We start from the raw sequence: 25,099 nt of genomic DNA, 5'->3' as shown, positions 1-25,099 counted from the left end.
GGGCCCCTGACCATCAGGTCCAGTCGTGTCCGACTCTGGGGTTGCGGCGCTCATCTTGCTCTATAGGCCGAGGGAGCCGGCGTTTGTCCGCAGACAGCTTCCAGGTCATGTGGCCAGCATGACAAAGCTGCTTCTGGCGAACCAGAGCAGCACACGGAAATGCCGTTTACCTTCCCGCCGGAGCGGTCCCTATTTATCTACTTGCACTTTGAGGTGCTTTCGAACTGCTAGGTGGGCAGGAGCTGGGACCAAACAACGGGAGCTCACCCCGTTGCAGGGATTCGAACCGCCGACCTTCTGATCAGCAAGCCCTAGACTCTGTGGTTTAACCCACAGCGCCACCTGGGTCCCATTACACACTTTTAATTACACACATAGGTTGTTTTTAAGGTAAAGTAAATCGGGCTTTTTAAAAAGCAGTTTTTGCCTATCTTGTTCATTTTCTTTATGTGTTCCGACTGTCCCTCCTACAGCAACCAATATGTATCTCATGTGCATATTGTAAAGCGAATAGGAGAGAAATTATTGCTCTTTTAATTTTAGAATAACAACTCTAAATGATCTTATAGGATACAAGGATAAAAAGTGGGGTGGAATAGCAGAACAACCATGTATGAGTCTTCCTGGTTTACAAGTACACGTTCAAGAGAAATTTCCAGTTGATTTGGCCCAAATGGCCCTAAAGTGCAAGAAAACAAATATCTGTATCTTACCTATCAAGATGAGGAGCAGGCTTTGTAGTTCTGCTTAACATCAACATGAGATTATTTTTGTGTTTGTGGAAAAAATCAGTTGTTCAGATGAGGAGGTGAAAAGGCAGAGTGGCACATAAAACAAAAAAGGAAGGAAAAAAACAGGGACAAGTTAATAATTTTTGCATACAAAGCTTAAGATTAAAATGAAATTCAGGAAATGGAATGTATTTTCAATAATTACTATTACTACAGCATAAAGCCACACTTCAGTTATTCCTCCAGTTCAGGCGATATGCATGCAGACAGAGCACATACATTAATAACTCAGTTTCACTGTGGCTGATATTGGGCAAATAATTGTACATGTGCACAAATTTCATCTATTGCAACAAGAGTCATACTGCTCTACTGCACAGCATTGCCATCTGGTTCTTACCAACAACACTAAAATACGGCAATAATAATTTAGGTGCTTGTATAAACACCGTATGCTACACAAAACTTTAGTTATTAGACAAATAAAAAGGGGGATAAAATCAGTTTCTGCGAAACAAATTGGTTTCCCACTATTCTTCTGGGTCTGCAAATCAGCTTCAAATCTTTTCACTAGAGACTGGTCTACAGCCACTGTTCTAGAAAAGTATTGGTGAAATTTATGGGCAGTCAAGGAACACCAAAGGCTAGCACCGAAATCTTGTTGACATCTAATCACAACTAAGTTCCACCGAATTCAATGGGGCTTCCATTCAGGTAAATTTGCATAAGACTGCAGCCTTAGCTGAGACTCTTAATTTATTGAACTCCAAGTCCTGTTTCTGTCTACTCCTACAATGGCTTGTATTTTAAGGAGATTTAAAAAATAATAATCAGGAGGTAAATGCTATATTTGAAATTTCATTCCTCTAAACACCTTTCAAGTCATACATTCCAACAGTTCCCATCTGTCAATGGCTCAAGAAGAGGATGATACAACAGATTTCAGGGGAAAGTTATAACCCAAGTATAGCACGCACCCCTTCTGCATACCACGCAGAGAATTTCTGTCACAAAAAGCAAGAACCACCACAGAGTTCATTATTTTGATTAAGAGTCCTCCTTCCTAAGTCCTCTTAACTTATGTCCCACTTTTCAAGATAATCAAATATTCCTGTTAAAAGTTTCCTATAAACCAGCAGGTTCATTATTATGGTCCACTGTTCTTCGCTGGCCGTGGTAACCAAGTCAAAAAGCAATACTTGTTTGGGTGCCTTGCCTGAACAGCGGCCAAAGGAGCCCCCTGCCTCCCTACAGGAAAGAGAGGTTCGGAGCTTGCCCATCTGGTCTCTGCTTGACCAGGGTGCTCAAGGCACTGCCACCAAGTAGCAGCCAAGGTCTCATCCCATTTGTTCTGGAGTAAGAAAGGGTGGCAGACTTACTGGCCTGGCCCTGCACTGTGGGAGGTGGGGCAAGACTGCTGGACAGCAATACTGGGACCCTCACTCGCCAGACAGCACTCGTATACAATATGGTAAGCAGAAATGTGGAACGAAGGACATAAAGTTTTGCACCGCACAAACCCAAATATGGGAAACCTGTGATTTGCTATACGTCCTGAAAGACGTCTGGCTACACCTGAGCATCACACCTGAAGCAAATTCTTACCTTTCAGAGAGCTATCCAGAACAGTGAATATTAAGCAGGTGGTTAAGTGTTCCTGACACCAAAGAACATTGAAAAACTAGATGATGGAGCACAATGTGCTACCAAGTATTACCTTGCTGGTACTTGGCTTTGGGCATCCTGTTATGATTGCTGTTGTTCCAACTATGTGGGTAATGGGCAGCCAACGTCCACCAAGATTATGTATGAACCGCCCTTCAGTAAAAGGGATGATCATTTTGACAATTTGATTCTTTACAGAGCTCATATGGTGCAGCATGTGATATATGGGAACTTGAATTACAAGTTCAAGTTTTACTGCATCAATGGATGCACTGGGTAGCTACTGGCATGTCACTCAGTCTCAGTTCCCTTATCAATAAAATGGAACCAATCTAGCAGAGCTGCTGCAAGGATAAATAATGTATACTGTGAAACAATCCACATTCCATGAATTAAAACAGAAGTTTAAGACAAGTTTGATTACAATTCATAAAATAGTTACCAGAAACTACAGTCCAACCACCACCAGCTTCCAAATGGATGTCAGATAATTAACTATTAAGGGTTTGAATATTTCACCATAAAATAATATTTCTTATTTTAATGTTTAAGGGATTTTAGAATCTTTTCACTACACAGACATACAACATTTTCAGGAAGGCACTGAGGAAGACAAAAGTGCACTGGACCAACAATTAGAATAATTTTTCTTTGTTTATTTATCCCCCTCCCCGTGCTTTAAATATTCTGATAAACTTGAAACTTTGTATTTGCATGTTGTTAAATAAGGTGGCAGGTGCTTGTAAATACAATGTTTTAACCAATGTTTCCTCCTTCCTCTGGAAGTCCATTATACAATTGCAGTTTAAGAACACAAGCTGGTGATCTACCCATTCCACACATTTTCAAAGGTGTAAGCATAATTTCATCCTAGTGAAAAGCACCGCATAGAGAATGTTGCTTGCTCCTCTTCCTCGAAAAAGCAAAGCAACTAACTTTCTACAAGTAATTAATATATTTTGATATTCTATCACAAAACAACACCTTGAGTTTTTTCCCCAAGCTGAGAGAATGAATACTTATTTAGGGGTTAAAATAGTAGTGTCATATAGACAAACTGCTCTGCTCAAACCAGGTACTTCCCTCCCAAGAAGAACTTCAATACCACAAGATTTAATGCACATATGATCAGAAAAGGACAAGAAAGACAGAAAAAAAAGAGAAGAGAAAGAACACAGCCTTAGAGGAATGAGACATTACCTTTGGAGCGCACGATGTAACACTGTTTCTGTAAATTTTACACAAAAATGGCAAGAAATAAATTGTAGTACAATTCCAGACAAAATTGAGTCTATGTTTAATACAAATTTAAAATATTTTTCAAGTGAATGCAGTTTTCAAAGTGTATGCAAAACCAAGAACACTTTAAAAAGAAGGGCTCTAAATTTTCTTCATGTTCATATTTAGAAGGTTAAAGTAAGTTGAGGGTTATACCAGTAAAGATATGTCCTGATAATGTACTGAAGTGTCAATATAAACAATGCCCTCTATTAAACCTTTGCCTAGAAAAGAACTTATTATTTACTGAATTTTTTCAAGAGTATGCAACTGCACATGTGTAGAATTCAGTTTAAGTTATTTTGGCATCTGATGATGAATTTGTATTGTACAGGATATTATGGGTTGTATCCAATGAAAGTCAGACTCCAAGTAGACCCACTGAAATGAATATACTCAAGTCCACTAAATTGAAGTTAGCTGCAACCCTATGCTGCTGCTATAAGAGACCATTGAAAGGAAGATAAGCTAATAAAGAATGTGAAAAACACGGAAGTCCATACTTTCATGAGTAACTATGGACACTCATTTTAAAGTATTTTTCACCTCACAGAAAGAAACTCCAGCAGTACAGAAAACATTAAAGGCGGTAAAGCTTTAACAAACAGAAAAGCCAATCATATGAAAAGAGACAGCATTACTAACCCTAAACTTAACATAGTCAGGAATGATGGGCCAGAAAAACAGTAATAAATGAACCAATTTTAATTTTTTTTGTTGCAGCATATAAAATGAACCATGAGGTGATATTGCAGTTTCAATACTTTTACACTGGCAAGAGTGTACATTACTAAAGATTTTGTACTGGGGGTGTTACTGTTATTCTTTTGATACGTCAAAGATTACCAACAAGCATTTTTTAAGAGATCCTCTATCACTTTTATTTAAAATAATTTATATACCACTTAATTGTAAAAATTTCTAAGTGGTTTACCTGAAATATAATTGATTGTAAGACTGGAAGTCCTTGTTAATGATTTCCTGTGAATAAGCAGTGTTGTGAACCAGCACTCATTGATTCTTGGGGGTGGGGCGAATGAGAGCTGGTCTGCATGTAACGCTAAGCCAAGGCTTGTGGTTTGTTCTTCTGGTTTCCAGTCAAGGCAGAGCAAAACAAAACAGGAGTGATTCAGAAGTACTAGCAGACTGCTTATTCACAGAAAGGCATAAGCCACAAACCATAGTTTATTGTGATGTGTGTATCGGCCCATGGGTGACACCAAACACACAGGGTCAGTTTTATTTGAATTTACTCATTACAGAAATTCAGCTGTGTTATTCATATTTAAGTTGAGCTGAACAGAACTGTTTAGATGTTAAGAAAGTAGGAATCAATCATTTGTTAATGGTGTGAAAAATATTGTAGGAGAGCTACACTAGAAGACCATGTACCTTGAAATTAACTGCTCCAAGAAATGCACTACTGTACATACACAGAAACTTTCATTACAAGCAAGACCAGGTACACCACCCGTAAAATCCACTGCTTTAGACTTCTCTTAATAGAATGCCACCGTCCACAAATGAAAGCACAAAGTAGAAAAGTCACAAGGTTGAACACCCCCTAGCCTCCGCTCCCAAAACACAATACCTGCTTCCATAGCTCTAGCATCTAAAATTTTGACCTCCCCACCCTCCAGCTATGTTTTAGAAAAAGCTGTAGAACTGTTATACCGGTACTTGCAGCTGTTCATAAACTAAGCTTCAGCAGATTTAACTGCATGCCAGTTGCATGTGTGGACAAATACTGAATTCTTAAAACAGTGTTTAAAGGCCAAATATTTACTTATTTGTTTGTGTGTGCTGCACAAGGGGGAAGGAAAAATGTGCATTCACATACTCATGCTATAATCTATTTTAGGTATCCCCTGAGCTTGTGTGGACCCAGCTGCATATTCTAACATCCCCCCCCCCACCTCTCTTCTAACAACATCTTCCTCTAGGCCATATCACAAAACTTCTTTTGGAACTCGACTCAATTCCAGAACTGCAAGGTACTGTGGAACCTGGACAATATGGCTTAAAAGCTGTACTTCCTGACCTGATCGAAAACTATGTAGCTCAGTATGCAACCTTATGAGACTAGTAACTTGTGAAAATATTTACAAAACATTGGGCCAGGATCCTAACAGCTCATAGTGTAAGCAGAAAACCTTCCACTCATAGGGGCAGCTTGCTGATTTTTTGTTCCAACTACAGTCCTTCATTCTGTGTTCCTGATCTTCAGCAAGAGATTTTCGAGGGGTGTTTCCACAAAGCGCTGTAAAATTCCCCTTTTGTATGCAGGAGTCCCACATGTGCTCCTTTAATTCTCAGAAAATAAATCTTTACTGTATTTAAAAAACCAAAGCCACAAAATCTGTGGGGCTCCTGGTATAAACAGTAGTTTTGTTAATAGCCTAAGACTGATCACTTAGTAGGGGTCAACTTTTTATCCATGGCTTTGGGAAGCAGCCTGATCCGTTCTGGAGTTCTCTGTTACCCCAAGGGCCATTGGCTTCTGCCCCTGCTCCGCCAAGTTTTCACCCATGTGGGGAGAATGTTTCTCTCCATTGATCTGCACAGAGCAAGAGCGGTGGCAGACAGATGTGTGGGTCTACCCTCAAAACTACCCTTTAATCTGTATTTTAATTAATTGCTTTTTATGTTTTATTATAATTTTATTGGTGTTAGCTGCCCTGAGCCTGGTTTTGACTGGGGAGGGCAGGGTATAAAATTTATTCTTATTATTCTTATTCATTGTGAATGGAATGCCCTGGGAAAATAATTCAGTTTTTAAGAACGACTTGTCAGTCAACAATAACCTATTCAGTTTGGTCTTGGTCTCTCTCTCTCTCTCTCTCTCTCTCTCTCTCTCTCTCTCACACACACACACACACACACACACACAGAGAGAGAGAGAGAGAGAGAGAGAGAGAGAGAGAGAGAGAGAGAGAGAGAGAAGCCACTGTTTTAAAACTGCAGGATTTGGGGCACTCAAAGTTTACACAGCAACTCAAGAATTAGGGATCTGTGATCCAACTTGAGACAGCTTGTTAAGGTCTTAATATTACTTAGGTGTTTGAAAACATCCCCTGAATCATCCCCATTCATTTCATAATTCAATAACTACACAGAGCCAATGTATACCCCTACAATCTAGTGCGTGTGCTGAAAGTCAGCCTGCATCCACCTACATAGTCCCATCAGATTGCAAAGCAGGGATGTTAATTCTATGGGCACGGAGGAGAGGTCTGAACACATGAAGGTATTTCAGAATGTTTCCTAGAAGTTTCCTGGGTTTCCAGAAAGATTTAAAAAACAGAATTTAAGAGAAATTTCTGGACTGCAGACACACACACAAGCAAAAAAAATACTGTTTGGGGAGTTCACTGGAGGTAGCTACTTAGAGGGAAGCATCTAAAAATAATGTTAGCATACTGCGCTTAGCGCACCTCTAAATTATAATCATTTGCATCCATGAAGGCTAGGAGCTTCAGCTGCAATTCTGTGCACATGGAACTCAAGATGTACAGGAGCTGTTGAAGCGCCATGCTGCCTCTCTGCTCAGAGAACCACTGCTGGCCCTGATGCGGCAGGCTTCTTGAGAAGTCCCCTCTGTACCTCATCTGCACCAACTACTTGCTCTTCCCGTGTGGATGGAATATGCTCAAGAGCTTTCAGTAGCTGCAGAGGTAATACAGGGGTCACTCTGCTCTTCTTGTGCCAGAGCTGCATCCATCTTTTTTAAACCCATAGAGCCTAAGCCACTCAACCCTTTCTAGTTCAATGTGTAAGGAACCCCCAGAAAAGATGGCAAATGATTACAGTCCTAGAAATATGACAGTTACTGGGATCAGTTTCTATATGTATGAATCTGAGAACCGTGTCTACATAAAATTAAATTTCCCTTAAACTCATGGACTAGAGTGAAATATAAACCTATTTATTAACAGCATTTTACAGAATTAAGACAATTTAAACTCCTCTGGTGTTGGCTGTTATTAAAAGCTGGTCTGTAAGATCCAGCTCGTAATAGTTTGCCTATTAATCAAACAATCCTGCAGGTAATATGAAAGAAACTTTAGAGCCCATTGGTAGCTTCTTGATCAATGTACTATCAGTTGTTATTTCTCTAGTTCAGATAAGCTTAAAAATGGAAAAAGTGTGAGCAAGAGAGAAGGTAGCAAGGATAGTGAACAAACTGCTTGTGCTCATGACTAAATATATGATTAATCCAAGTGTTAAGTTTCAAAAGAAGCCATCTTTCTGCCAAACTAGATAAACAGAATTCACAACAAACCTACATCTCTTCCCCCAATGAAGTATGAAGCAAATCCATTTCCAATTCTTCTTCTGGTTATATTCAATTTCCATTTTTCAGACTTTTTTTTTTAAAAAAGGAAACAACCTAAAATATGCCTCTCATCTGAACTTCATGAAGGCAGAGATATCTTGAAACAAGAAGCGTCTAGTCCTGGCCAAGATACTCCTTTAACACGGCTGTGAAGCGCCATTCATTCTTACCCAACAAGAAAGATGGCAAAGTTTATAAAAGTTTTGAATAGCGCAATCTGGATTGCAATTCTTCTAAAGCACTTCTGAAAACACACCAGCATGAAAATAAAACAAAAAAACCAGATCCTCCTAAACACAAGTCTACAGTGAATAAAGCTTGCATTTTTTTAAATGTTAATATAAAATAATGGAAGATATTTTCAATACCAAAAGGGGCACATTGAAAACAGAATGACTGGGAAGACACTTCAGCTTAAGAGCTGTGTGGTACTCACAATATTTTTATGAACCAGGGATGAAATTTTGTTGACGAAAACTTGTGAAGTATATTACTTTGCCATTCAGTTTATCTGTCCAAACTCAAAGCAATTTAAGATGTGCAGGATAACCCATTTGGAATGTCTGTACTGTGTTATGATATGGAAAGCTTTTATGACAAACCTAAAGTACTGTACACATGTATATTGTGTCGAGTAGTCTGCTTCAGATGTTTCTCACTATGTATTTCAGGGAATCCATGGAAGGCAGCAGGACCCTCTCTGGTCCCATGCCCAGTATGGACATTCCTGCTTGCTCTGCTCCTGATCATATAGAATCATCTAATCCAACCCCCCTCTATGGGTGTCAAACGAAGGTCTCAAAAAGAGCCTCTGTGTATCTAGCTGTGCATGTACAGATTCCCCCTTTAGACCTCTGGCAGATGAGAGAATGGAGGGATACTTCTGATGTGGGCTTTTTAACAGTTCTGAGCTGAACTGGGACAAAATTTGTCACAGAAGTGGGATTTATTGAATTATTGAATTATTTCAAAAATACTATTTTTATGCCAAGCCAATTCAATTATTCTAGAAAAAATATATCTAAAAAAAGAATTGTTTTCTGTAATTTGTGAGATGAATGAGTTTTTGACTGTCCTTTGCTTTTTTCTGCAACAAATACTTTTGATGGTTGATTTTTGCAATACCATCTTTCTCATGAACAGCGCTTCTTCATTTAATAAAACTCAGCTCTCACATTACATCTACTTACATGAAAAACTGGGAACCATTGGTATGTTTCCCTCTGTTTGCCATCGACAAAAGGAATGCTCTATCATGTTTCAGAATAAAGTTTTCATCTGTTTCAAGAAAGAAGAAAAGACAGGCTAGTTAGCTTCTCTGGGTTGAAGTACTTCAAAAAAGATCAGTAGCTTAACAAGGAGGAATTCTCCAGCTGTTCACCAGGAAAATTTGAAAACTTAAAAAGCAATCTACATAATAAGAGCAGATATAGGTTGTACAATCAACAAATCAGCAACATTTGTTAAATAGTATTTAGGAGTTTTGTTGTTAGTCATAATAGCTTTACAATAAAAAAAAAACCAGAAATAGATTTTATCAAGCTGCCTTCGACTGTTAGTCTGCACATTGGTCCATTCAGCCTAGGTCTGTTGCTCTGACAGGAAACAGATACCCAAGATTTGTGGGAAACATTTATCTACACTTGCAAATACTGGTATCCTGGACATGCAAACTATGCACACTATCACCAAACTATATCTGGATTGTTCAGTCCAACCCTACTGACTATGGAGAAGGGGGTCGGGAAATACCACAGGGTGGCTTTCCACAATTTAAGAAATTCAATGGTCAGTTAATGCCCCCTTTCCTTTGTGAAATAAGACAGCATATTTGGCTGACTCTAAGTACTGTATAGCCTTCTTCCATTCCAGGACTTAAAATGATGAGGGGGCCCCTGGAACACTAATAAATTAGCAATATATTAGCAATAGAGTAAGAATGGTGCTGGATGGTAGTAATTCACAGACCATTAATGACCAGCATATTAAAAGGCTGAACTGCATAATTACAGTGAGGGTTGGATACTTTTGTTTATAAAACCTGCCTTGAGTGGAATACTGATCATCTATAGAGAAAACAACACTCAAAACATATCATCTCTCGAAACTCACTTCAGTTCCACCAATTGCAAAAGCGAATGAAAATAATTTCCACAAAACAGAGGAGAAAGCCCTGTGCCCTCCTTTCAAGCTTTGGTCTGAGTATGTCGTTAGGAGTAAAACGTTAATTTGATGGAAGGGTATAGAGGAGCTGAGCAAAACTAATTTTAGTCAGGTGATCCCTTTCATATGTACACAAAAGTATAATTATGGCTGAACAGCAAAGCTGCAAATACACAGTACCATAATATTTGTACTTACCCATCATAACATCTTAGAGAACAAGAACCAAAAACCTTTAGAATACGGATTTGTCTATACACTACTATTAAAGGCCAGTATCCGTTGCCACCTAACTGTATTTAAGCATCCTTAGAGCATAGCTTTGGTAAGCATATTTTGATTTGGTGCATATTCCAACCAACCACTTTCAGCACAAGTTTGCAACCAATATTCCAACCAGAACCATCCAGTTTCTGTTTAAGAATCAATGACTAATAAAAGGAAGCTCTTGGAAACAGTTCATTCACAGGTTTAGTAAAGAACAAACATAAGTGTATTGCTCCTATGAAAAACAGCTACATGCTGAAAAATATTTTGAGAATTCAATATACATACAAACCTTGAAAGGGTGGGGGATAGGGTAAGGGAAAACGTTTCAAGAAAAGTATTTCGAATCCCAATTATTTCTTTTGCCAAGGAGAAGACCACCTTAGAGTCTCTCAAACTATATTTAGGCTTTTCTCCAAACTATATTTACCCAGCCACAAATTCATTATCAGTGGTCCAAATGTTTATTAGGAAGGGGGCAGGGGAACAGTTTGAATTTGTGTTGAGCATTTGTCTCTTACCTTTTCATTTTGCAAAAGACCACATTCTCTATAAACAAAAGAATATGTTGACAGTTTTAGGCAGGAAGATAGGAGTTGTCATGAATCAAGTTGCCTAGCCTCCATGCTGAAGTCATGTTTAACCACTACATTAGCCGCAATAAGTTTTGACAGTTAATGCTAACATTACAATATATTCATTTACAAGTCATGCACATAGATAGTATCCATGCAACGTTACTTTCATGCAAAGGTGATCTAAGTAGACCTTCTTATTAAATGCATCATGAATAAAAACTCTCAAAACTGAAGCAAGAGATCAAGAACTATTAGACCTTACCTTTAAAATATCCTCCATAAACAGATTCACCTCCTTTTCCATTACCTAGTTATTTAAAAAGTATGCATTAAACCATGTCAAACTGGAATGATTCACATGGTTAGTATAGTGATAGTGTGTACAGGTATAATTCTGAACTCTTGATGTGCAAAAGATTAAATAGGACCAGCTTAATTAAATATTTTAACCGCATAGTTTATCATTCAACCTCATTGTAGAGCTCAATTACAGAAAGCTTACAGCCAAATCGAGTATCCAAAACAAGGCTAACATACAAGGATGGAAAGTTGCCCCAACACTTTGTTCAGAACCACGTATTTCACAGCTTGCTGTTGCAGGGGAACCTCCATCCAGATGTTGCCTGATTATATCCCTGGCCACTGGCCACGCTGACGGAGATTGATGGAATCTAACACCTGAAGGGCCACAGGTTCTCAATCCCTGCCCTAAATTCATTTGACACCAAGCAAACTCTCAGTAGTGGTGGACTCAGGCCAGAACAGAAGAGCAGCCAAGTGTGCTAACTGGCATGAGCCTACGATTTTGAGAGGAAGTACTCCAAGTCCCCCGGAAGAGGCAAAGGGGGAACCTATGTAAGTATGATTGAAATGGGGCCTATAATTTCCATCTGGCATGGGTGGACTTCACACTTACTTTCCAAGTAAGGCTTCAGTTCAGGATAAAGATAGGCATTTTGAAGCAGGGGTGAAGAAACCCACAGCAACCAAAGTGCAGTTTAATGAACAGAGCAGTAGTGGACATTCACACTGCAATTCTGAACATATTATGTCTAAGTGCCACTTAAGGTCACTTTGCCTAACAAGATTTCTTCACATCTCACTTGTGTGAACTTTCTGTGAGATGGCACGTATGATTACTGCACATATGTAATCCACTAGATCTACACTCAGCAGATTATGCACAATCATGTGAGTATTTCTGGTGACATTTGAAATTAAACAAATTGTCTTATCAGTCAAAACACATCCGTGCCCAAATTCTAATCTGAACTTCTTCATGCATGAAGAATGTTACATGATAACATTCAGGAGCAATTAAGTTCTTACACCTGTGACTTTCACGAAATAATTTTATCATGTCTGGGCATAGATGACTGACATGGCAATGTTTTAAATTTCAGATAGAAGAAGAAGAGTTTGGATTTGATATCCTGCTTTATCACTACCCGAAGGAGTCTCAAAGCGGCCAACAATCTCCTTTCCCCTCCTCCCCCACAACAGACACTCTGTGAGGTGGGTGGGGCTGAGAGACTTAAAAGAAGTGTGACTAGCCCAAGATCACCCAGCAGCTGCATGTGGAGGAGCAGAGACACGAACCCGGTTCCCCAGATTACAAGTCTACCGCTCTTAACAACTACACCACACTGGCTAAATGCAACTAAATGTATTTTAGTGTTTTGTTGGAAGCTGCCCAGAGTGGCTGGGGAAGCCCAGCCAGATGGGCGGGGTAGAAATAAATAAATAAGTAAATAATAATAATTAACAATTAGCACCTCATCTTACTATTATATTGCTTTGAAGATGGATTAATTTTATTTCTTTAATTTGTATACCACTCTTCCTCCCAAAGGAGCCCATTGCAGCAAACGCTACAGTAGTAAAATTTCCAATAAAAAATAATAAAAACCTTAATTCTAAAAAAACACTACAAGGCAAATTCCCTCACTACTTGAGTGGGGCAGGGTAGGTGGGGGGGGGGGGGAATCTTAATCTCTCTCTGACTCTACCTTCACTGAAGTCTCCTCCTTGTATCATGAAGTTTTTAACCACACGGTGGAATGTGGAGCCTTTGTAGCAGAGCTTTTTCCCAGTTGTTTTTCCAATTCCTTTTTCTCCTGCAGGGAGGAAACATATGTAAGCTACTATCTTAAAAATTCCCAAAGTAATAATCTTGCTCTAAAGTTGAACAGAAATACAGAGCAAAGCATTAACACACTGCAAAATAATCAGGTTTACAGATAAAAGGAACACTGGTACTTTTCTACTATATACACAAAGATATTTAGAGATGTGCCGATTCTTCTTCCACTCTTCTCTCAAGCTTTAACACTGCAAATGAGATGTGGCTTTTAATGATCACATCAGGATTTTCTTCTTCTTTATCACTTGGCAGATGTTGTTTCCCTCCAGGGTTGTTTTCAGAAAGATTAGGAGAGTTTAAATAGGATTTAATCTCCTGGGCTCAAGAGAGATATCACATTCACATTACCACAACAACTCCCATTTGGCTGATCTCTGGTTTTCAGTGCAAGTAGTAGTAGACAGTAAAAAGGGGTAACAAAACATGCAAAGAAGCCTCTTGTCAAATGCACCTCTGTCAGCAATTGTGGGCACTGCAATGATGAAGCCACAACTTACCTAAACATAGTAACAATTATTCAATTATGGAAATTATTCAATTATGGGAAAAAAGATTACCTGTACATAGGCAGAGAAAGTTTTTGCAAGTCCTTGGACACACATCAGAGAAAAGTTGAAATATGATACGACCAACTGTAATAAGAATAAATATATAGTTACTTTGCAATTTTGTAATACCCAGGATAAAATAGTCACATTTCCTCAGTGATTGTACTTCCATATATTCTTGCTGGAGATAAACAAAACAAAATACAAGTTTAGTTGTAATTCTGTAAAAGGTAATTATTTGGAAAGTTTAAATGCACTGGCAAAAACAGAAGACTGAATGGACACCTATTCTGTCTGTCGGGGGGTGGGGATGTACAACCAGAGAGTAATGATGTGCTTGATTACCATTTTTATTTCCCACAGGTGATCAAGGAAGCCTGATTCTTATACAGGGCTAATATCGATCCAAGTTATTATCTGTTATCCTTTAGTACACAACAGGCTTAGGTAGTGGAGGGAAAAAAGAGCCCAGGTAAGCACCTACGACAAGGTATTTTTCTTCCAGAACATCTTCACTTCCTTTAGAACGCACTAATATATAGGTCGCTTTCAAGAGCTCTTGGTATTGTAGTACTTAACAGCAAAGCAACTTTTTCATTTGTGCATTACTTGAAGCTTGAAAAAATGCAAATGCAAGTGCTTCAGTGAATGTTAATAACAGCAGGTAACTGCACAGCCTACTATAGCCTACATGTGTCCTGTGAGTCAGGGGACAATAAGAATGAGTAGGATTCGTGACCTAGGACCTGCCTTTGCCTGCCTTTGTTGGCTCCTCTATAACCTCCCCACCCTGCCAATAAGTACCGTGTTTCTCATATTATAAGACATGTCTTATATTTATTTTTTCCTCAAAAAAACACACTATGGCTTATTTTCAAGGGATGTCTTATTGTTTTTCTCCTCCTCCTGCCGCGGCCGGCATTGCTGCTGCTCCTATCACTATGTCTTATTTTCGGGGTATGGCTTATATTCCTTGAATGCTTAAAAATCCTGCTATGGCTTATTTTATGGGTATGTCTTAAAATATGAGAAACAGGGTATATTGGCATTAGAAAGGGAAAGACACTTATGACTTCTCATACTGCTACCCTGCAGTGGAGCTTTGGATAAACCTGTGAAGAGTGGGCAGATTCTGTGTTGCTGTCCCCAACAGGAGCCATTAGCTTACACTCATTCTACCCTTCTATCTCTTCCCAGTTGTGCAGATTCCTGGCAGCAAGGAGAGGAGGGTTAAAGGATTTTCACAAGTGGCAGGAAGGTAGGCTTACAGCTTCAAACATTCACCTATGTGGAAGTGAAATGCCCCCCCCCCAAATGACTTGAGTAACATCATAGGCATTTTCAACGGGAGAAAGCATGTGGGAAAAATACCATACTATCTCAGTATCTCAGGTAGGGTTTTTTTTTTAAAAAAAATCTGAATTATAGACTTATCAAGTGTATATTAAACAGGTAAGAGTCGTTCACAAAAAAGACCTCCACATGAAGAGAAAAGTAAAGCTTAGTCCTTCCTGATGCAGAGGTAACTTCTTTTAAGTTGCAACTGCAAGAGAGGCCTCATAAGACTGAATATTCTCCACACCAAGAACAAATGACAAGCAAAATCCGTTCATACAGAAAACACACAGGTCACGGACAAGGTATTTTGCCTCATTTGGTCATCTGATGCTTGTGTGAACTAAGCCTGGGTGTTGCCCATCTCATATCATTCTTCCCCACCAACAAAGATAAGGAACTTTCCACTCAGCAATATTTTATTCCTCAGTACTATGCACCAAATACAGAAAAGCCTTTCTCACTACTTGGAAAAAAAATTCACACCACTACTTTTAAATTACTGGCCGTATAGTCTTAGAAATACTTTGAACATTAAAGTAAATGTGAGGGTAGGTGGAGGAGTACACCAACTATACATTATTGATTTTAGAGAGGCCCTTCTTTATAACTTAATTTGAAACAGTGTCCTTTCCTTTTTTAAAAAAAGTAAAAAGATTTAATACATGTTCTAGTCAGTTCGTGTGGCATACTTTTAGAACAGACTCAGAACAGTAGTCTATGAAGCACTAGAAAACCCTGATCAACTAATTGCTTCTACAGTTCTGAAATATGAATCCCTGTGCACTCTGCCACTTCCCTCAGCTGCTATAATAAAGTTATACTAGGCACTCACTCACATGAAGTCTGAGAACACACAATTTAGAAGTAGCCTTTTATATCTTTTAATTTTCTTACAATGACATGCAGATGACATGAGATACTAACACCACTAAGACTACTCTTAAAGGATCCAATTTAGCACTATGGTAATTAGAACATTTTACATGCCAGTAAAATCCATTTATTTTCTACTGTAGGCAAGTCAAAGTGGAGAGATGGACAGTCTCATCTGAAATCCGTCCCTTCCCTTACTTAGATTTCCTGTCAAGGATACGTCACTAAATCCTGCTCCCTCTAATGCTTCTTGCTCCTTGAGCAGGATGCTTCCCTTTCCACCCTAAACCACTACATACTGAAGAACTTAAAAATGTTTTTTGAAAGAATATTACCACCAAACAGAAAAAGTGCTGAATCCCTGTTTTATTATTCTAATGTATAATGTTTGATCCATTAAAAGTGCATGAAGCAGTAAAAAAAAGAAACTACTGCAACCACATAAGCAAAAATAGCCATTAAAAAAATCAAATCAATATCCAAATACTTTAAAAGTAGTAACAATAAAACAAGACACTGAGCAAAATCCAGAGCAGCATAGATGATTCTGAAGGCCTGATATTTCTGGTAAATTTTCACTTGTCTTTTAAAGATTAGCAAGAATGTTTCAGACATCTGTATACGTAGATCATTAATCCATACTGCACATACTACTGTGAAATCTGGACAGTCTAGCAAGCTGAGGTGTCTATAGTAGGGAGTTACAAATACAAAATAATGATGCCCACTTTCCCCACATACTGGTTATCATCATTTCCCTAAGCTACACTACTAACTTCAGCTACTCAACAAGGACAGCTCAAGACTGCCTTCCAGATGTGACTAAAAGCAGAGTTCCAAAACATATTGACTAAGAACAGATCATTCATCCATTCCTATAGCACTCTGTGTGAAGGAGAATGAACAGTACACGCCAAAGAGATTCCTGTGGTTAGAAAACCAAGAATATCACAGTACCGGTTGTGTGCTTTGTTCTTTTTTAAATATTCCACCTGATGGAATATCAGCAGCTTCCCCTGTCGCCTCCCACCAAGAGGGAACAACCGAGAAACTTGACTGCCAGAGACCAGAAGAGAACATGACTAAATAGCCTTAATAAACTTTACTTTTTGAGACCTTTGTCTGAGAAATGGGGTATAAATATAGTGAAGAATCACTTGTTAATGTTTTGCATGATTCTGCTTTCCCTTCTGGCCATGAGAGCAAACACATACTCTTTAGGGATTAGCATGCATCCTCAAAATTACATATACAGTACAGGCATCAACTTGGGCATGTTCAGCGTTATGCACTTGGCAAAATAATAAATAAAAGTGGGTGGACCAGAGGCAGGCATCCAGGAAATTTGTTTTTCTCATTCTCACCCGCCACTGAACCCACTAGATGCAATTTCACGTACACCCAGGAATATAACCCCCGTGTAAGTGGGGAGTTGCTGTATCTCAATTTACAATATTTGTTCATTCTATCACACTGAGAGGTTCTGGAGTTTACCCCCAGCAGATTTCTAAATTAACTCCTGCATCTCACAATACACACAAAGAGTTTTTAACATACAAGTGTTTAAACCCTACCCTATCAACCCTTCTCAAATTCAAATCCTTCCTTATCCCGCTGTATATTTTTATCCCCCACCCCGCCACTCATTCGTTCAAAGCTCTCTCATCTCACAGGGATTACGGTACAGATAGGCTTTTACTACACTACCCTATAACATTGGTTCAGTTTATCTATTGATATTAAAATGCTTAAGACACCACATATGACTTTTGAAACAATTTCCCAATACACGGCTAAAAATTAACAAAGCCTATCACATATTCAGAGTGCTGCACAGAGCGGGGGAAAGACAATTCCACAGTAATGTGAAATATGGCAGTCATCTATCTAGACCGGGGTAGGCAAGCTAAGGCCCGTGGGCTGGATGTGGCCCAATCGCCTTCTCAATCCGGCCCACAGACGGAACACACTGGCTGCACATACTTCTGTTTCAGGGCTTGACCTAATTCAAACATCTTTTCAATCATACAGCAATCTCTGAGCCCCTCCAACTCTTACCTGGTTCCCGATTTATTTCTATGTCGAAGAAGCACTGAGGCCGATCCTGTGCCCCCATGGCAGCAGGAAGCCCAAGCACCTCTCCTCCTCACCACCTTGAGAAAAAGAGAAGCATTTCAGAATTCAAGCTGCTCAACAACAGTTGTATATAATGTCACAGAGAAGCAGAAGGCTATTTATTGTAGCTTGAAAACAATCCTCCACCCACATGACGTAGCAACCAATGATAACTGCTACAGCAGATTTCACAGGAGCCACATGGAAATCACATTTTCTATTTTAAATGAAAAATTGAACAAGGGAGGAGACAAGCTCCTGCCACCCACATTCTGTTAGGAAGTAGAAAGAAGAAGAGCCTGCTAATGCTAGCACTAAGGATTCCAGGGTAGAGAACAATGGGCTTCATTCAACTTTTGGAACAGAGTATCAAGCACTCAAGCCCCTTAAGGATTTTATGAGTGGAGATGTACTATTTTAGCCTGCTTTATCAGCTAAAGGGAAGATCGAACACTTGCACCCCCAACTTTGTTTGAGGAGGGAGTTTGCAAGGCAAATTATATTTCCTTTCTGATCTACGTCACCTTAGAAAGAGGATGATAAAAAAATACTGCTTTCCTCTCTGTAAAATCTGTATGTGACAGAAGCCCCTCCTAGTCCTTCAATATGCTACCACAACTATTTACAACCTATTCCTACAAGCATTTTAAGGTGATTCAGTTAATGTACTTAATATACTTAATAACACACAGGACATTTCTTAATAACACACAGCACATTTCTGGGGCATATGAAGGAGACATACGCCTCACTGCTTGGTGTACTATGAACCCCATGAGAGCTGAATTAATTTATAACACAGTAGCAAAACTTAGATTTCTCAATCCTGAGGAGGATGTGGTTTGTTCCAAGGACTAAATACTGTACACACAGAAATGTGTTACTGTAAGCCCCAAAGGCTTCCTGGTCTATAAATACCATTCAGAATGTCCAGAATTTGACTTTCTGGAGCAATTTTAATCTTATGTTTTAGCATTTCAGCTTCTGTATGTTTTAAAGTATGGTTGTCCTCCCCTCCGCCGCCTTGATCTTACTGTTTTATATTTTTTGCAAACTGCTTTGCTTTTGTTTCTAGCCCTAAAGCAGTGTATAAAATTTTATTAAACTGACAAAACCACGTACAAGTGGGGGAGGAGAGGAGGCCCTATCGTTTCAAAGGGGAGCTGTCCAAGCCAAATGTTTATATTTTGGGCTGCCCGTCCTCAGAGGGGAGGGCTCCCTGCAGGGGGGGGGGCATGGGGCGTTTCGAAAGCAAGGCAACAGAAACCAGGCAGAGGGTCCTCCTAACTAAAACCCAGGCCTTTACCAGGCCAGCTCCCCACACCTGCCACCAAAACCACAACAAATCTGCCCGAGGCCTTGGGGAGCTGCTGCCAGCCAGAGTCGACGACACTGGCCTAGATAAGGCCTGGAGAGTAAATAGCAAAAAAAGGGGGGGCGGGGCGTGAAGCCATTGTGCAAAATCGGGTGGTGTGGAGATTCCCTGAGAGAAGATGAGGGGGGATATTAAAGGCACCCGGGAAGTCTCCCGCCCCACCCCGTGGAGTCAGGGCGGCGTTTCTTACCTGGCCGCGCTGGCGCTGACGGCGGCGGCGGAACCTGCTCTTTGTTTTCCCGCTCCCCACCCCGAAACGCCCCCTGCCCCGACCCTTTTGCCCGCCTCCCCTCACCACCCGGGGGGGGGAACCTCCACAAGGAGATGCAGCAGGAGACCTACTACCCGCCGGACGCCATTAACGGACTTCTCTGAGGAAACGGAGCGGCCCCGCCCACTCTGCCTCTCGGCCGCGCGCCCGCAACCCCGTACGAGCGCCTTCCTCACGACCCCGTCCCGCAATCCCATTGGTCAGCTGCAAAAGGTTCACGCCCCTCCCCCTCCTGTTTCCAATCGGAGGCGCGCGCGCGCCCGCCCGCCGACCGCTCCCACCTTCTCTTTCTCGCTCTCTCGTCTCCCGCCGCGACAGCAGCAGCGCTCGGCGCGGTGACGTTGACAGGCCCCGCCCCCCAGCCTCACATAGGCGGTGAGTCGTCCCCCCCCCCACCTTGCTCTCTCTCTATTAGCAGAGAGCGGGCGGGAGCGCGCGAGGAGTAAATAAATAAATAAGCGGGCGACGGCGGCCACGTTGTAATATCGCGAGAGAAATTCTAGTCTCGCGCTTGTCCCCTCCCGCCTTTTTTTGGGATATGGCAGTTGGCGCAAATACGGTGAGGGGGAACTTTGTAAATTATATTTCGTTTTTCAAATGCTGTCTTCTTTAGGGAACCAGAGGCTTAAAATTAGGGTCGTCAGAGTGGTTGGCATGTTTTGTTTCCTACAACCCTCTCTCTCAGACACACACATGCGTGCAAACTGTTTCCTCGGTCCTATTGCTTCTGGGCGTGTGCAGAGTGCCATTCAGGAAGATTTTTTAAAAAAATGTCAGTTATCTCTTAACGTTGTGGAGGTTGCGCAGGTCAAATGTCTTGTTTGGGGAGGAAAAAGCATTCTGTGGCCTGTGTGCCTCTGAGCACGTGCAAAGTGCCTTCTCCCCGCTCCCAACATAAAGAGCAAACCTGAGGTGCAATCACCTGGTCATGTTTTTACGCCCTTGCTGCATTAATGCTAAATGCAAAAAAGTGCTGGCTTTTCATTCCAAGCCAGGCCAGGAAAACTGTTCCTGGAAATGTCAAAATGTTCTTGTTCTTACCTTGCTTTCCAATGTAGGTTTGACCCCCATTTAAGTGGGGTATACATTTTATGAAATAAAATAAAGAAGCATCCATAAAGAAATGCAGAAGCAGCTTTGATGTGGTTCTCCTTGAAAGGTGTCATTATTTCACTTCCAAACAGGAAAAGGTGGTAGAGCAGGCACCCCCAAACTCCAAAACATCTGGAGGGCCGAAGTTTGGGGATGCCTGTGGTAGAGCATCTGCTTTGCCTGTAGAAGATCCCAGGTTCGATCTCTGGCAGCTCCAGGCAGGGCTGGGAGAGACCCCCATCTGCAATCCTGGAGAGCTGCTGCTGCCAGTCAGTGCAGACAATACTGTATAGACAACAAAGAGGGAGCCAGTTCAGCTTCTCAAGGGTGGGAGTCTGGGAGCAGCCACCAATAATATATCCCAGTACCCCTTCTGCACAAATTTTGAAGGTAACACTTGCGGCCTGAAGTTCTGCCTTGTAAATCACTTGCATTTTCTTACGTTACAGCTGCCACATAGGATGCCAACATGAAAAGCTTCCAAATTAGCACTTTCTAAGTCACCATGGATGAGCAGCATGAAGGGAAAGTTGCTTTGCAGCTGCCACTTCTACTGCTTCAGAGTTGCTAGGGCCCAGTCCTATGTTTACTGAGGATGTTTCTAGATACTGCATATGGGTCATTTAGAAATTACAAATGGGTTGCTGGCAACACTTTTCTTTTTATTGGAATTTCTGTGGAAATAATAGAACTGGATCAAACTGGTGGATGAAAAAGACAAGACGCTGCAAAAAAAAAACCTGCCCGCAACCCATTCCAGCTGCAAGTTAGTAGGAGTTATTCCCAAGTCATTGTGCACAGGATTGCAGCATTAAATGAGCAGCTGCCATTTCTGGGTGAAGACCTGGTATCCTTAAAATGTTCGTGTTATGCCTTTGAAGACATCTCAGAAACTTCAGTTAGTATATAAGGCAGGCATCCCCAGACTTGGCCCTCCAGATGTTTTGGGACTACAATTCCCATCATCCCTGGCCACTGGTCCTGAGGGATGGTGGGAGTTGTAGTCCGAAAAATCTGGAGGGCCGAGTTTGGGGATGCCTGATATAAGGTCATAGCTGCCAAGTTATCCCTTTTTTAAAGGGATTTTCCCTTATGCTGAATAGGCTTCCTCATGAGAAAAGGGAAAACCTGGCAGCTATGTATAAGGTATCTGAAAAAGTGTGCATGCACACAAAAGCTCATACCAATGACAAACTTAGTTGGTCTCTAAGGTGCTACTGGGAGGAATTTTTTTATTTTGTTTCGACTATGTCAGACCAACACGGCTACCTACCTGTAACTGAAACAAATAGACAGATGAGAGCAAAAAGCCTCCAGGCATCTCTTAAAGATAACTTGAAAAGGTGAAAAGGACTTAAAATATTTCCTTGCCATCTCTTGAGAGTTTTGTAATCTCAAAAGGACACTAATAGCCTGGGGAAATGGCAACTCAGTGGAAACAGAAACTAAACCCATTCATCTCATAGATTTACATTGGATCAAATCCAGACACCAGGTGACTGTTCTGTATTGCTGGCGAAAAGGGAGGGTGAAAGTAAAGTGGCAGGGCTTTTTTCCAGAAAATTGTCTTTTTTCTGAAAAACTGCACTGCCGCTACTAGGTTTTTGGCCTTCTGTGCAGCTCTGCAACGTGTTGCAGGGGATCCAACATGACTGGCACCAGAATTCCGGGCCCCCCAAGCCTAGTGTTGCTAGTTGGTCCCCAATACGCACCCCAAATGTCCAGGACCTTCCAGTATTTTTTTTATTCTGCTTCTGCAGTAGTAGCAGCAGCAGCACTCATTTCCCTCCAGTGATGCTGGTACTGCCAGATGACTTCATTCAATATCATTATTTTTTTTGGGAAGAAAGGCTTGCAACTCAAACCATAATAAGTATTTTTTTGCATTCAGGAAATACATTCTTTCCCATTGCTGTAACCTCTACTGTTGTGTGGACACTGGACAATGTTTTCATAAGTATCCAGGCCTCTATAGAACAGTGATTTCATAGAATCGACGCAACTAACACACACACACACACTTGCAGTATTTTGTGAGTCTACCTTGTAAAACGGGTAGCCAACACAGCTGTCCCAAGACATTCTTGAACTACAGCTCCCATCAACCTCAGCCAGCATCACCAATAGTAAAGGATTATGGAAGTTAGAATCAAACAATATCTAGAGGGCACCACATTGGTTGCACCTGTAAAAACTGCATATCAATAAAAAATTATTCTTTTGAAAGTTAGAAGCTGGACTATCCCGTGCTGTGCCATCCAACATGGGTGGGATATTCCTCTAATCCTCTTGAAGAAGAGAACATGGGCATTTCAACCAAGATCTGATTGGGAGAAGGATTTCTTCTTCTAAACCCTCTTATTGTACAGTATTTTCCTGCCCAGTTCTTTGCATATGTGTAAAGCAGAAAAGGAATCGCTTATAAGGAAGCAACTCAGTGTAGTGCCTCACTGCAAGGAAAAGCATTGACCTTCTGTTTTGCAAAGCAAGCTTGAGTACAGTACTTTGCTGCAGGTGGATCCATTATGAGATAACGGATGAGAAGCACTTTGAACATTTCAGATAAGCTAAATAAATGTTAAGTATTGTTATTGCTGTTCTGAATGCAGATGGAGGAGGATTAGTGTCATATAGAGTGACACTTGGTGGAAGCCAAGAGAAATGGTATTGCAAGCCAGGAAAAAGAGAGACAAAGAAAGGACTGTTTCCAATGAATGCTTTTATATGTGTTAACTGTGCGCTACAGGAGACTCTCAAAGGCTTTGGCAACCTTCCCCCTTTAATCACCGCATTGTTTAATAGAGATAAAAAAGGCAGCAGCTGACTTAAGAAGTATATGTGGCATTGCATCACTTCAGACTTCACCAACCTGGTGCCCTCCAGGTGTTTTGGACTCCAGCTCCCATCAGCCCTGCCAGTTTGGCTGTACTGCTTTGCAGCTGCTCAACGTTAATAAGACAGAGAGGCAATGGGTTTGTTTTTTAAGGGCAAGATCTAATTCCAAATATCCCTTTTAGTGCCCTAATTTTGACAGATGTTTAGACCAGAAATCTGCTATGAACATCCTTATACATGGGGCACTTCACAAACATGGGACAGTCAGAGAAGTCTTAATTTTTGGCATCTCTCCACTAGAATGTTTCATGTTTCATTTTGTGTTTAACCCACAAAATTAAACAAAAGCCATTTGATTCCATGACTGCCCAACAATTTTAGTAGATTTCTGCACCTGATCACACAATATAACAAAATTTGAGCAGACAACGCTTGAGGGTTTGATACCTTTGTTATCACTTTGTCCTTATTCCATAAGAAGCCAGACTCTTGCAGCAATTCTTTCAACCACAGCATGTTAACCCTAATTAATATTGCTACCCTGACATGATGATATTTAAGAAATGTGGTTTCAAGTATGCTATTCATTTATTTGACTTGTATCCTGCTCTGAATGTTAATAGTTATGTCTCCTAAGGGCTCATAATCTAGGATTATGATTCTACGATTCTGTGTTGCAGTTCAGATGGGTGGGTGGGTGATTGTTTCTCTGGAGCTCTGCCCAGGTCCTGGATTGTTCCTCCTTTCCAGCACCACCAGATGTCCATGGTGACCACTGGGAAATACTGGGAGGAGCAGAGATCAGCTCCAGAAATGATGGTGACCCTAGAGAAGCCTTCCCGATTTTTTATTAGATTCCACAATGTCCCAGGATGTCCCAGTTTCCATCGGAGAAATGTTGGAGGGTACGAGAGCTCTTGCAGCCCCGCTTACAGCCCTGGTCTTCCCTTCATTTGCCCATAGGAAACAAAGGTTGATTCATAAGCGCAGCAGAGGGAGGACGACGACAAAATCCTCAGCGCCGCCGCCGCATTGCCTCTATGAGGTCCAACCCAAATGCCACAAAAAAGCTAGCAACCTTTCGTACCGGCACCGCCCGGCTGTGGATTTTGACGTTTTCCATCAGAGAGATTGCCAAGAGTTGGAGCATCAGGGGGTTGGGCTAGGCTAGATAACCCTCGGGATGCCCTCCCCTCCTCGGAAGGGTGGGATTCGATGACACCCCACCCCCCCACCCCAGCGGGCCAAGGCTGATGGGAATTGTAGTCCACATGTGGGCCACTCCTGAAGTTGGAGTTGCGCCGCTCCTCTGTCTACGCAGGTACTCTTCGCATGGAGGCGCCCCTCCGTTTCGGAACCGGAAGTTTAGGTTGCGCATTTGACTTCTACCTCTTAGGGCACACGGGACTTGACGGGACTTGTAACGGGAGGCGCTCGACGCTCTCCCGCCGGCGTCTCTATGGCGATCCGCTCCGGCCGCCTCCATCTCTG

General features: G+C 41.1%; 1 protein-coding gene across 6 annotated transcripts in view; it reads right to left on the bottom strand.

Moving 5' to 3' along the window:
• The window catches only part of NKTR (natural killer cell triggering receptor), a 36,935-nt gene extending 17,129 nt beyond the window's left edge, over nucleotides 1–19,806 (bottom strand). For 2 of the 6 annotated variants that reach the window (XM_035129005.3, XM_035129007.3), the window contains exons 1-7: nucleotides 19,601–19,806; nucleotides 17,979–18,073; nucleotides 13,719–13,793; nucleotides 13,028–13,135; nucleotides 11,281–11,325; nucleotides 9,201–9,288; nucleotides 714–743 (exon numbers count right to left, since the gene is read on the bottom strand). In XM_035129005.3, the coding sequence (XP_034984896.3) occupies nucleotides 714–743; nucleotides 9,201–9,288; nucleotides 11,281–11,325; nucleotides 13,028–13,135; nucleotides 13,719–13,793; nucleotides 17,979–18,036 (404 nt within the window). In that variant the 5' untranslated portion in view covers nucleotides 18,037–18,073; nucleotides 19,601–19,806. Of the gene's footprint in view, nucleotides 1–713; nucleotides 744–3,596; nucleotides 3,625–9,200; nucleotides 9,385–10,961; nucleotides 10,990–11,280; nucleotides 11,326–13,027; nucleotides 13,136–13,718; nucleotides 14,004–17,978; nucleotides 18,074–19,600 lie in introns of those variants that run through there. The other 4 variants (XM_088653939.1, XM_088653937.1, XM_088653936.1 and 1 more) reach the window with 4 other exon arrangements.
• Between the last annotated feature and the right edge of the window lie 5,293 nt (nucleotides 19,807–25,099).

The sequence above is a fragment of the Zootoca vivipara genome, chromosome 11 (genome assembly GCF_965207765.1).
Source record: "Zootoca vivipara chromosome 11, rZooViv2.hap1.1, whole genome shotgun sequence".
In the NCBI taxonomy this organism is placed as follows: Eukaryota; Metazoa; Chordata; class Lepidosauria; order Squamata; family Lacertidae; genus Zootoca; species Zootoca vivipara.
This window is presented reverse-complemented; position numbering and strand designations above follow the sequence as displayed.